General features: G+C 47.4%; 1 protein-coding gene across 3 annotated transcripts; it reads right to left on the bottom strand.

Annotated features, from left to right (window-relative positions):
- Positions 1 to 279: 279 nt before the first annotated feature.
- Positions 280 to 13,950, bottom strand: PHTF1 (putative homeodomain transcription factor 1). Of its 3 annotated transcripts, none has more exons than XM_083878481.1 (18): positions 13,826 to 13,950; positions 13,705 to 13,761; positions 13,561 to 13,630; positions 12,741 to 12,899; positions 12,232 to 12,391; positions 10,156 to 10,275; positions 9,165 to 9,324; positions 7,922 to 8,095; positions 7,763 to 7,843; positions 6,608 to 6,817; positions 5,576 to 5,704; positions 4,885 to 5,157; positions 4,278 to 4,409; positions 4,065 to 4,151; positions 3,007 to 3,162; positions 2,533 to 2,628; positions 1,889 to 2,014; positions 280 to 1,564 (listed from the first exon to the last, which is right to left on the bottom strand). In XM_083878481.1, exons 1-18 carry the CDS (start codon positions 13,862 to 13,864, stop codon positions 1,544 to 1,546), a joined length of 2,250 nt encoding a protein of 749 aa, XP_083734607.1. In that variant the 5' UTR covers positions 13,865 to 13,950; the 3' UTR covers positions 280 to 1,543. The 3 variants fall into 3 exon arrangements, with proteins under 3 accessions (XP_083734607.1, XP_083734608.1, XP_083734609.1); XM_083878482.1 differs by having other exon boundaries at positions 7,763 to 7,840; XM_083878483.1 differs by lacking the exon at positions 13,705 to 13,761.
- Positions 13,951 to 13,966: the final 16 nt, after the last annotated feature.

Here is a 13,966-nt window from a genome sequence, read left to right as displayed (position 1 = left end):
CTACCTGTGTGGGATTTCCCCTTCCCTTTCTCTCTGCTTCCTGCATCCTTGGGATGCCACACAATGGATGGATGTGCTGGCTGTAAATATTTATCTTCACACCTTCACACAGACTCCTGAGGTTCTGACTGGAGAGAGACCTGCAAATCACTCATTATTTTTACAGAGATCTTAAAACCCAACTCCAGTTCATGGCCTGTTGGTTCTGCACTGTCTAAACCAGGCTCTTGGTTGGCTTTCAGGGGTGTTGCCCAGGTTTTACCCACAAACATGCTGCTCTTCTGGAAAACAAATGCAATTTATTATTGGATGTTTCCTTGACCCCCCATTCCACAGTAACAGATGTTCAAAAAGCTGGTATAAAAATCATCAAGTGCTGTAGAAACCGTTGGTAATGATGAAGTGCTTGTCCTGCAGGTTTATTTGCACATTTTGCTCTATAAAACTGTCACCTCCTTTTACATCTCACAACTTTTCCTTGTACAGAAAATAGCTGTAAACAATTTACTACCGAAAATTCCTCTGCTATTTTACCCTCCTGTGAAGGAGCGAGAAGTTCCTCAGTTTTTGCTCTTTTCACTACTAATAAATAGAAGCCATTGGAGCCAGTGAAGGGAAATGTTACAGAAGCCTTCCAATATTTCCTTTCTCTCCATGACCTTTTTAAACACGAACATGAGGAAGTCTTTGTCAAAGCTGTTTTTTCCCCCCAGATTTCCTCCCCAGGTGTTCAGGGTGAGGTTCTATTGCAGTGTGGGGCTGTAACAGCTGCTCACACCCTGGAGCAGAGCTGCTCTCACAGCCAGGACAGGATGGAGCTGAGTATTCCAGGGAACAGACGTGGCAAAACATTCTCCAGTCCATGAACACTTTGTCTGTAGTGTGTGTTGAAAGGTTTTTCTCATGTAACCATTGTCCTCAAAAAAATACTGATAATTTCTTTGCAGCAGCCCCAGCACAAGCCACCAGCAGGATTTGGGTGTTGCTGGATTGGCAGCAGGAGGGGGAATTCACCTGAGGTGCTTCAGGATGGAGGCAAAGCCTTGAGCACACAGAGCTTTAAGGGAAGAAAAAGCTCTTCAGCACAGCCAGGTCAGTGCAGCAAAGGATTCTCAACCTGGGATATTCCAGTGCAGCCCCAGGAAGGCAGACTGGGCCAGCAGGGCTCAGTCCCTCCTGTCTCATGCCCAGCTCTGACAGAAACATGGCCCCAGTCACAGTCACTGGTGTCCCCCCAGCTGCAGCTCCTGTATGGCTTTAGTGTCTGATGTCCCACACCAGCTCCTGCTGGTTCAGGGCCAGCTGCCAGGATTTGGCCCCATTAATCCACTTTTTCTGTGCATGCCATGGGATGACATCACTGATGAGACCAGTTCGTTCTGGATGTTGTAGAGCAGTAAAGCAGAAAGAAAACTTCTGATACACACTGTGGGAATCTGTTTAAAAATTGGAATTACAGATTTCTGTCAGTTTTCTTCTTTCTGCCCACACTGCTGGTTCTCTGGTGTGTGGTGGAGATGCCCAGGGCTGATGTTCTGCCAGTTCATGGTTTGATTTTCCATAACTGCAAAGAGACAAGAAAGGGAGTTTGGGTCTAACAGAAATGGTCTCCATCTCCAGGTAACACTCTGTGTCTCCTGCCCATCCTGCTCTGCTCAGTGAGCTCCAGTTTCAGGATGAGCCACAGGAGGACTGGGATAAAGGGAGGAACTCTGGATTCTCACAGCTTCACCTGAAGGAACTGAAACTTCTCAAAGCTGGCTCAGGGAGGTGGGGACACACCCAGCACGTTCTGGTGTCTGGTTCCCAGTGCAAACCCAAACTCTTGGGGCTGTGACCCCAGAAGTGACCCCAGAGCTGTTCTGCTGGCTGGGACAGGGACACTTACCCTGATGTTGAATCCCAGCAGGTCACTGATCACTCCTGAGACAGCAGAGAGGATGACAACCCGTGTGATGTTGTAGATCAGTGGGTTCATGGTCAGCCCATAGAGCCTGAATGGACTATCCAATTCCTGCAGTGACAGGACAAGGACGGGGCTCCATTAGCACTCACCAACACCAAAGAATTCATCCTCTGACTTTTAGCTTGGCACTGGCACTCCAACAGACTGGGCTGCCTCTGGGTCCTGTCTTAAATAATGTACAGGAATTGCCAGTGTTCCAGAGACATCTCCTGCTGAACCCAAAGGCTGCAGAATCACCCAGCCCAATCCATGGACTCCTCCTGCTCACTCCTTCCCAAATTTCTCCCTGCTGCTGGCAGGGAGCTCCAGCATCAGAGCTGCTGAAGGAAAACAAGACTGGAGCAGTCAGGAGATGCTGTGCTCACCCCAACCTCTCCTCTCACTTAGTGAAACCACTGCTCATCAAGAGTTCACAGCACTAATTACCCACACTGGCCTTGTGCTGCTCCCTCTCCTGTCACAGCTTTGTGAGCCCTAACTCCAGAGCCAAGGGAAGGGCAGGGCCACAAGGCACTGCCAGAACTCCCTGCTTCCATGAAATCCAGCATTCAGGCAGAGCATCTCACCTTCAGCAGCTTTGTGGACAGTTTCAGCACGTTGTTTACCAGAGACAGCTGCTCCTTCTTGTTTGGCTTCTTCTCCATCTTCAGGTACAAGTTTATCTGTGACAGACACCACAGGCCAGGGGTTGATATTCCAGCCCCCAAATGATTCCTAACTAAGGGAAATTGGAGCCATTTTTGCTGTCACTCCTGAAGTAGTGAATTTAGCACTGATAACATCATTCTTTTCCAATTCTTTTGGCTAACACACATTAACCCAGAGACCAAAATAACCGGGAACTTTGGAGTTTGAGTCTGTCCCAACAGGAACCAGCTCATCCCTCCCATGCTGACCAGTGCTTTATTGTCTTCTGGCCAACACAACAGTTGATTCCTACATTTTCAAGTTGGATTCCAGTATTTAAGCTGGTTTGAAATACAATAATTCTATCTAAACAAACCACAAAGCCCAGGGGAGAAGAAGCTAAAGGGAATTACCTGCTCAGTTAACAGGATGGAAATGTTGCTGTATTTCTTGTTGGTCTCAGAGCCCAGAGATGCCAGACGGAGCAGAAAGAGGAGCAGAGCTGCCTCCCACATCAGGAACTCCCAGTTGTAAGCTGCACTCAGAAAGGTTTTGTGACCCTTAAGAACCTGTATGGGGAGAAAATAAAGCACCAAATGTCACTGACAAAGTGCCTGTTCTTGGGACAAGTGCACAAGCACTGCCCTTGCTCCTCCTCTGCCCAGCCCTGTGTGCTCTACAGCCACTGACAGCTCTTCCCAGGAAGTGGAAATCATTCCTGTGATGGGGTTACAGGGAAAGGTTTCATTTCTAACCTGCCTTCAGCTTGAAATTGGATTTTTTTTTTCTTCTGCTCAGAAAAGGAGCCTTGTTCCTCCTCTCCCCTCTAACAGGCAACAAAGTGCCTTTCCTTGTCCTGTCCCACTGACAGCCTTAGCCAGGCTAAGCTTCTCCTGCCTTTCCCAGTATGGGCTCACACAGCAGGACTGGGATTGCCATTCCTTCCTCTGGAAACCTGTGGCTTACAAGAACAGCCACAGCAGTGACAGTATTGACAAACCACCAGCCTCTGCTACTGCAGCTGCCCCTTCAGGGGATCAAGGACCTGCCTGAACACAGCACTGACCCAGAAAACAGCTCCAGCATTGGCACTGCTGCCTGTGACAGGTTTAGTCAAGGGTTAAAAGGGTTTAAAGTTATAGTTCTTGACCTGTTTTTCTACATGGTGGTTACAGGTTACCTCTGGTGTCACCTGAGGTCCTTGGGCAGAGTCTCCTCTCCTTTGTGCCCCACTGGTCATGTTCTGAAATTTTCCTAATGATTATAAAACCTCTGACCTTGCTCTGCAAGCACAGAATGAACCTCTTCCTCCAACTAAAAATGACAAAGCTCTTAAAAAATGCTACACTCTCTGTGTTACTCTGGGGTCAAACAGCTCCACTTCAAGCCTTTTGTAGGCTGGTGAAAGAAAAGCCTCCAGCACTCGGGAGAGTTTTCTCTACTTTATAAACCACAGAGGTTAAAATCTCACCTGGGCACAGCAGATAAAAGCAATTGAAAGAGCCAGTAAAAAGACTGAGGACACCACAACATCCACAGACCTCTGGGGGCCTCGTCTCTGCAGAAACAAGGACATGAGGTCAGGGCTGAGGGCAGTGTGCAGCCAAAACTCACCACAAACAGCTGGCACTGTCATTGTCACTGTCACTGTCACACTCTGCAATAAGCAAACCCCTGAATTTACCTTCAGGTAGGAGCGAAGGGATAACCAGATCTTGATGTTCTCCACCTTCTTGAGCCTGAAGTGAGGGATTTCATATTTCCTGGCTTTCCGAGCAGATGTGATGTGACTAAAGAGCTTGGCAAACAAAAACCTCTGCAAATTAAAATCAGAACCATAAATTAATGTAAAACAGAACTTCTTCATGCATGGAAGCCCAGCATGAGACCTGGGTGCTCAACCTCTCTAGTAGGAGTTGTTTTCATAGAATTCCAGATTGGTTTGTATTGGAAGGGACCTTAAAGCTCATCTTTTTCCAGCCCTTGCCATGGGCAGGGACACCTTCCACTCCCTCAGGTTGCTCCAAGCCCTGTCCAACCTGGCCTTGAAGACTTCCAGGGATGGGACAGCCACAGCTTCTCTGGGCAACAGAGAGGGGACAGAGTAAGACCTTGGGGACAGCTAAGGGGGGGAATAGGGGTGTCAGGAATGGTATTGATAGGTATAATCTGTGACTGATGAATAAAAACCTTCCCAGACTCCTCTCCCTGACCTTGGCAAGGGCTGGGATGAGCTTTAAGGTCGTGATCCCATTTTTATTCCTGAAAGGCACCAGGACCTTTAAACCCACCTGTTTGTAGGTTCTCTCAGCAACACACATCATGAAGAAAAACATCCAGGTTAAGCACAGCCTTTCCAGGAAGTTGATGGCAGACAGGATGAGCACAGGGGTGCTGGCAGGGGCTCCACAGAAGATGTGCAGAAGCTCCATGAGGGAAATGGAGCAGAGCTGCTCCAGGTTATCTGTGCGGAACAGTCTGTAGAGGAATGGCAGGAAAGCCAATCCGATGGTGATGATGTTTCCCAGCATTTGATACCCCACTCCTTGCTGGTGGGCATTAACCTGGCAAGCAGGAATAAAACTGGGATGATTACCTGGGGTTTGCATCAAGGAAAAGGCCTGTTGTTGTGGTAATATCAAGCAGTGGGTTCCCCTTCCGTTGACAGGACAGAGCCTAAAATAATTCCACCCATTTCAGTCCAAACCCAAAACCAATCAGCCAAATAATCAACCCCCCACCTTCAGCACTCTGCAGAGGCAATCAGAGATAATCAGCACTTGTCAGTCTTCAAGAGACCTCCTAAATTGGGGGAATTAGGCAATTTTTCAGTAAGAACATGTGGGACAACCATCTTTGCAGCTGGGGAGGGACCAGTTTCTTCCTGCCCCTAATATTTGCTTGTGTAACTCTTGCCAGGGGTTTCGGTGGTTGTTTTTTAAAGTGTGAGGGAGAGGTTGCAATGCCACACAGCCCCCTTACCCTGCTCATGATAATCCCACTGATCTCCAGCACAGACATGTCCACCTTCTTGCAGTCATTCCCTTCCCAGATCAGAGCGCTCACTTTGGCAGACGCTGGGCTGGTGTTCTGCAGCCAAAACAGATGGTTCTAGAAAAAAAGAGAGGAGTGCAAAAGGTGAGTCAGCCCTTTCTGTCCTCCTGTGAGTAATGCCTCTGCCCAGGATGCAATTGGATTGAAGGGGGAATTCCATTTTGAGTGAAATACTTTGTTTTGGGATAAGCAGTGGTGCAGAGTGGAGAGATGGACTTAATCATTGAATCACTGACTTTGTTTAGAGCACTCCAGACTTCCTTGTGGTTCTGGCCTCATCCAGGTTGTCTACCTTATACCAACAGAATCCTCATATGCCACTCATATTGAGAAGACAGGGAGTGTTGGAACCCTGGGCACTGAGAATTTTAGACCTTCAGTGCTGACAGGCACTGACCTCCAAGAAAACACTGCATTTCACCCGAGGCCGTGGAAAAAGCTTCCAAAATTGAGTGATAGAACTGGGATTGTGGGTGTGGAGTTTGAATAGAAGTGTGTGATATCACATGGTGGAAAACTTAAGAGTTTAAGGTTTTAGAATATAATTATATATATATATAAAGCAAGATGTAGGTTTTAGGGCATAGGCTGAATCCTTCTTTTTCACGGGTCTGGGTGGGATTTTGTAATTGGATAGAAAAGTCCTCATTGTGGGCCATGGGTAGTTGGTTATTGGGTTAAAAGTAAAAATAATTTAGGTGTCATTTCTTAATCAGTCAGTTTATCCTTAAAAGGCCTTGTAGAGAGAGAGATACAGCTCCATTTTTAGTTTGTTAGCCAGAAGTGCTGTAGAACTCACACCTTGTGAGACTGTAACATAGATAAGAATCAATAAACATCTGAGTCCGAACAAGAAACACCATCTGGTACATTTAATCCAGATCCAGACAAAAAGAAGATAAAACACAAGATGGGGGAAGAGGGAGAAGCCCTCCCAGCTCCTGGATGGAAACCACCAACCTGCTGGAAGACGTCCTCCTTCACATCCCTGCGGGAGTCGCGGGCAGAGCGCTCCTCGCTGTCGCTGGTGCCGGAGGAGCGGCACTCGGGGCCGTGCAGGAGATCGTCCCACAGCATGTCCTCGGTCTCCGAGTCCTGCCGGGTGCTCTCCGAGTCCCGCCGGCTCCCGCTGCAGCTCCGCGGTGCCGCGCTCAGGCACGACCTGGGGTCCTGCAGGGCAGCCCAGTCACCCGGAACAGCCACAGGCGCGGTTTGTAAAACCGGCATCTCCTCCTCATCGTCCTCCTCTTCCTACTCCTTCTCATTCTCCTTCTCCTCCTCCTCTCCCTCCTTGTCTCTTCCCCCAGCTCCCCAGAGCTTCGCGTGCTCCCAGTTGCACCCACACGGTTGAAATGATTTAAGACAATGTTTGGAGAAAAAGCATTTCTATACCAGAACTCACATAGAGCTCATTAATTCCCCACCTCCATTCCCAACCTACAAAATAAAAACTGATGCACTCACTTTACTACAAAAATGTCCTTTTTTATGCCTTTTGCATAATCTGTTTTAATAGTTAATTTCTATTTTGTATTAATTTATATGTCTCCATATTTATAACTTGATATTCACATAATTCTATTTTATTTTCAGGTAGGGTCAAAAAACCAAAATAATGAAGTGACTGAGTATATCTCACAGAACAGATTTATTCCTTCATTACACGAGTTGGACTTGATCCTTGTGGGTCCCTTCCAACTCAGGATAGTCTGTGATTTTAAAATCAAAATTTATTAGTTTAAAAGCTGCAAGCACAGCACTGCCTCCCAACCACAAGAGCAATTGCAGCAATTCCACAGGAGCAATTAGAGGCAGCCTGGACTGTCCTTTGCTGCCAACAGATTTAGTTAGTTGTTTGTTTGTGGTTTGTTTAACAAAGCAGCACAATCAGGACTGTGAACACTGTGAAGGTTTACAAAGCTGCCAAGCAGCAGAGAGAGAGGTGGTCACACCTTGCACCTGAGGATTCTGAAGCACAATCATTTCATAACTGTTCTGATGGAGGGGGGTTGGAACAAGATGAGCTTTAAGGTCCCTTCCAGCCCAGCCCATTCTCTGGTTCTGTGAGCCCTGCCAGGCCTGGGAAAACTCCCTCTCCTGACTTTACAACCATACCTGCCTGTATAATGTGGATTCCAGCTCAGACTCCACAACACTGTCAGAGTCTCTGGCGCCTTTCAGGGCTTGCTTGACCTGCTAAGACCAAAGGAAAAACCACCTCATTATCCATAGCAGAACAAGGTGTGGAAACCAGCACTAATCCCACCTGGGTACCTGTGAGACAGCCTGGTTGAGAGAAACCAGAGGCCTCTTCTTCTTCTCCTCGTAGCTGTTGTCACTGGAGGCCCCTTCCACGCTGTGCCGTAACAGGATCCTCTGTGCCATGGCCCCGGCGTCCTCCTCACTCGACAGCTCATCAGAAACCCCGTCCCTGTTGGTGCCATCATCCTACAAATGCACAGCCAAAGGCACACCAAGGACCAGCCTGAGTCCCATCAAAGGCTCAGAGGAAGAGCTGCCCCGCTGGCACAGCCCTCAATGTCTGCAGAGACAGCTCATGATCCCCAAAGGACACACAGGAACAGAATTCTCTTGGTATCACAGAGACTTCACAGATTTTAACTCTATTCCCTTGCTGTTGTCTTGCCCCAGAGGTAATGAGAGGGAATTTTGGGTGGGTGGAGTTGGGGTGAGGGCAGGAAGAGGAGGAGGCAGCAGCAGCTCTTGGCTGTGTCTTACCAGCAGCCTTAAGCCCCAGTATCTGCAAGCTGGGGGATAACAAACCCAAAATCTTGGGCTGTGCTCCTCCACCAAGCTCTGCTCCTCTCCAAACTCCTTCACAGAGAGGAGGTGGGATGGCACAGTACAACAGAATTCCACACAGGATCTATTCCAAGTTCTTCATGTGGAAGAACTGTCCCAGAGGAAACTCAAGAGTAATTCCCAAAATCTTTACGTTTCAAAGCTTTCAACAGAGGTCACAATGCTTTATCTCTTTCTCTCTCCCCATGGGATGTCTCAGTCTTGCAAGACAAAATATTTTACAGAACTGCTTTTGAAAATGGCCAATCTATTTAGCCATGATCAGCACTCCCCCTTAACTGAACACCTTGTGATCAGGAGTGTCAACAATTAACAGAGCACTTTGGTAAAACACAGATTCCAGCAGTGTCTGTGTTTGACCTCACTTGGTCAGGTTGGACAGGGCTTGGAGCAGCCTGGGATAGTGGAAGGTGTCCCTGCCCATGGCAGAGGGTGAAATGAGCTTTAAGATTCCTTCCAACCCAAACTATTCTGGAATTCTGTTCTATGATTATGAAAAGAAAGTAGCAGCACCTTTTCAGCTGCTCAGTGAGAGGCAGAAAGGGGTTTCTAAGTTTCCTAATGCAGGCAAAGATTAACAGAAGGAGGGAATATCTTGTATTAGATCAAACCACACAGTTAAATATCAACACACTTCTGGGCACACAAAGAATACACTGAAACTGTGATTTCAAAGGATCTCCCCTGGCAGTACCTGGTGGCTCTTCTCCCCATCTGAAAGTTTACTTTTGTCTTTGGAGTGCAGCAGCCTGTGTTCACATCTGGCCTGTCTGAGTCTGATTCCATCACCCACAGCATTCACACCACTTTCTGTCTCGGTCCCTTTCTCAGCTACCAGCTTTATTCTTGTATTCCTAGGGGAGAAAATATAATTAAATGCTTTTATGCCAGGGAAAAACTCTTTGGAGTAAAACATTCTGATCTTCCCTTGTCACGCAGGTGTAACATCAAACAAAACACTTAAGGGATAAATAATTTTCTTTGACTGACAGGCTTTGTGTGCTGAGTCTTTTAAAAAGATTTATATCTGCTTCACCCTCACTCAACACATCTTTTTTAACTCTAGTAGTATCTTAAAGTTTCTAAATCAAGGGGAATTTTTTAATTATTTTTATTAAAAAAAAAAAAAAAAGTCAGAAGGTATAATAATAAAAATTCAGAAGATAAAAAGTCCTTGTGAAGAGAAAGCACCTGTGAGCTGGAAACTCACCAGGAAATTCACCTGGGAAAACAGGAGAAAACAATGAAATATTATCCCATACAATCTCTCCTTCTTTTCCTTGAGTTATTTTTAGGGCAGGAAAGTGCTAAAGTGAGACAATTGTCCAAACCAGAAGGCACAACTACTTTTGGAAATCAACTAAAACAGCAATACAATCTGAGCACTCCCTCAAACAAGGTCACTTATCTGATAAACAAAAATTAACTTCACCACATTCTACAGCTCATCTAACACTTGGTTTCACATGATCTAATTTTATACAGTCTAATTTTATATGATCTAATAAGGAGATACTAAATATTCCTGAGGAACCAGCTTCCCACATTACCACGAAAATCTAAATTCAAAAAAAGACTGACAGGCTGTGGGGATGTCAGTGACAGCACAGGCTGTGCCTTCATCCTCCAGGTACCAAATTGCTGCCAGTGTCACGAGCAGCACAAACCCAGCAGAGATCACTTACCTCCTCTGGAAGAGCAGACTGGATAAATTGGTCAGCAGAGATGCAGACTGCTCTTCCTTGCTGGTTTTGTCAGAAGAAGACCAACTGCTCCCATCCGCACCCACGGGTTTGCGTAACTTCCTGCATTTTAAGACAAGGAGAATTAAATTGGTGTAAGAAGCTACTTTAAGGTCTTTCCTAAAAGATCTGAAGGAGATTTAAACAGCTTTTTGGATGCCATTTGTTCTGAAGTCATGCAAACAGAATACTGACTTCTAAATTAAAAAAAAAAAATAATTCTGCTTATACCTCCAGCATATCAAGGCACCACAGGGAATAAGGGACAAAAATCCAGAGGGAATCTTTGCTGCAGCAACCTGTGTAGTGATGCATCCCACACACCTCCAGCAAGTGTTTCCAAATAGAGAAAGAGTTTCAGTTTAGCTTTAAGACATTTTAGGAAGTTTAACTAGAAAATTCTGTGGTTTTCCTCTTATCTAATTGGCTCAGTGCCAGCACAAGAGCACAGATTGGGCTCTGAGAGTGTAACTCAAAGCCTCTTGGTGACCTTATTGGCAGCCAGCAAGACTGTCCCTCCCAGAACATTCAGTATTTAGGAAGAAACACAAAAGGAAGTAAAGGCTTTTTGGAGTGTCTTAGCAAGGTGTCAGAGTTTTCTCGGAGTTTTATCATTTTCTTTTCTGTAACGTTTGTTATTTTGTCATTTTTCATTTATTAAACCTTTTGCCTCATGAAACATCTCTGAAGAGCAAGTCAGGCTAATTGATTTTTGCCACTTCTCTGCAAAGGCTGGACCCTCAGAGGCTGATACATTAGTGCATAGTTTATAAGACTCTGACCACATGCTAACCTGTATCAAACCTGGAGGAGGGAGAGCTTCACTTTCACAGGTTCTGACATTGCTGATGTAGAAAGACACGAGATTAGTGCAGCTGAAAGAAAATAATGAAGCTGCCCTTCAATATTTTAGGTGTGAAGATGACACTTTTGGGTGTGAGGTGCAGGCTTTGAGAAACACAGACTGGTGCAGTCCAGTGCAAGTTTCCTCAGGGACATTTTCATTCTCACCAAGGCCTCGAGGTGCTCACCTGTGACCTCCTCACACAGAGGGGTCACAAGTTGTGACATGGGTGCAGACCCACACAGAGGACAAGCAGGCAGCAGCAGGTCAGACATGGAAAGCTTCCTCATTTTTCTGCCTCTATCAACTTATATATACTTTTTACAGAAGGCCAGGATTGGCCAAAGAAGGTTACAACCTCATGGCCCTCATTGGTCACTCCCTATCAATCAAATTCTCCTCTCAGAGAAGAACTATGCAAAACACATAAATAATTTCTAAAAATACATATAATTTACATCAAGCTCCGTGAGAATCATGCTGTGAAGACTCAAAACGCTCGAAAGCAAGAAAAATCAGGGCACCTCTTGTAGAAATTTTCTGTGGATGGCAGGGACAAGGAACTTTGCAGACCTGAGATGTTCTAGAAACACGTGGCTTTATTATTACAAGGGTCGTGGGTAAAGAGGGCTTTGCCTTCAGCCACCAGCCTGGGCTGGAGCAAAGCCCTAAAGAGAGAATGGAGAGAGAGATAGAAGAGAGCTAAGGGGTAAAAACGGGGCAGGAGCAGGGGAAAAGCATGGGGAGAAAGCAGGAGCAAGTGAGGTGAGAGAGAGGAGAGGGGAAGGGCAAAAGAGAGCAAGTAAAGAGAGCGATCACCTTGTTACAATCCATTCTATCTCTTTTTGTGTTGAATATTCTAATTTACAGTGACCAACCAGTGTGAGATACAAAACCTACAAACTTTGCATGCAGCCTATAAGAACTACCACATTACCACGTCATTTTATATTCTAAACTCTAAAAGCCACATTTCTTACCTGTTTTCTACCTGATGCCTCTGGAGAGCGGAAAGGCAACATTCTTGAGTTTTTTGTTTTCCTGTCTTCCTGCCTGCCATGCCTACATCTCAAAACTAGCTTTCATTTCTATTTCACTCACAGGTTTTACATCTGCAGTATTTTTTTACCATACAATCATATTCATAAGTCCTTCCTTTCTCAACAGCCACTGACCTGCGGCGCCGGCTGAGCCCGTTGTTCCCTGCAGGTCTGTTCACCTGTGTGGACACGATCTGGCAGTGAACTGTCCCCAGCAGCAGCATAAGGCACAGGGGTCCCATCACTTCACTGGCACTCACAGCAGGCACCATGAAGTACAGCACCACTGCTACGACTGGAAGGGAAGAGGGAAATGGCATCAAAATTTAAAAAGTCTGTCTCGACTATTTGTTTTTACTCTGCTTTGTTGTGTTATTGTTTAATTTCTGCAATTATTAGTGCCACACAGATTGAAATGCATGTTAAGTAGGTTCTAGACAAGATCTTCATGCTTTAGATTATGGGCTACAAAATCATAGAGTCACTAAGCTTGGAAAAGACCTCTGAGACCATCGAGTTCAACCTCTCCCCCAGCACTGCCAGGTTCCCCCCTAACCCATCTCCTCCCAAGAGAATATATCCATGCATTCACTGATGTCACATTCCTTGCAGGAGAAGGTTTAAGGCACAGCCTGTTCCCTCACCTTGCATAACATAGAGCACCAAGAGCCACATAAAAATGCGCTGGGAAGTGACCTGTATCCACCACTGGCTGAACAAGGGGAAAAACACCACTCTCACAATTCCCTTCCTCGTCAGTGAGGTCCAGGGGATTTCAGGCTTGGCTTTGGCAAAGGTAGAGCCTTGGAATTAAAGGGGAAATGAGCCATCATTAACTGTGAATCATGACAACTCCCCGGCTGGATTTGCCCTTTGGGCAGCCCCAGCCCTGCCACAGGGCTGAGCAAGGGCGACAGCAGCCCAGTTCAGGCATCATTCAAAGCTACACAGTCCCAGCAGACACAGCTAAAGCAGCTCCTGGTCTTCTCTCAGAGTTCTGGTTCTGATTTTTCCCTGCCCACCCAACCCTGCTCCCACCCCTGCAGAGCCACCCTGAATTCCTCTTGCTCTGCTCTCAGGTTTTCAATATTTCTTTTGCCTCAGTGCTCACGAGCAGGGGCTCCCCCGGCAGCAGGGCAGGTTCTGCTTCTCCCACCCTGCACAAAGCTGCGATGCACCTACAGAACCATGGAAGGGACAGACAGAACCTGAACTGGAAGGGACCCACAGGGCTGGCCAAGTCCAACCCCTGTCCCTGCACAGACACCCCAACAATCCCACCCTGGAGCGTTGTCCAAACTCTCCTGGAGCTCTGGCAGCCTCGGGGCTGTGCCCATTCCCTGGGGAGCCTGGGCAGTGCCTGGGCACTGATATCCAACCTAACCCTCCTCTGGTCCAGCTCCAGCCGCTCCCCCGGTGCCATCCCTGCCCCAGAGAGGAGCGAACAGAGCCAGCACCGCTCACCGCTGATCAGATCCACATCGATCAGATCGGGCTGAATGTGCCCCTTTTTCTTCGGCTTGTTCTTGAAGCCCTGCGGGGCGGAACACAGGGCCGGGTTAGCGGCGAGGGGCGCGGGGCCCGCCCGCCCTCCCCCGCCGCCGGTACCTTCATCTGGGTCTGCTCCACGGCCTTCTCCCATATCTGCTGGTCGTAGGCCCCGATCTGCGGGGAGAGGAGGCTGAGGGCACGGCCGGGACCGCGCCCGCCCGCCCCACGCCGCACTCACCTTCTTCTGGTACCATGAAATGGCATCGCGACAGGCCATGGGGGGCGGCGGGACCGGCGCGGCTCCGGTACCGACCCCGGCCCGGGACCGAACCCGGCACCGACCCCGCTCCCGTTACCGTGGAAACCGCCCGGCGCTCGA

The sequence above is a fragment of the Zosterops lateralis genome (assembly GCF_965231275.1).
Source record: "Zosterops lateralis genome assembly, chromosome: 26".
NCBI lineage: Eukaryota > Metazoa > Chordata > Aves > Passeriformes > Zosteropidae > Zosterops > Zosterops lateralis.
The sequence above is the reverse complement of the archived record's forward strand: the minus strand, read 5'-3'. Positions and strand labels throughout refer to the sequence as shown.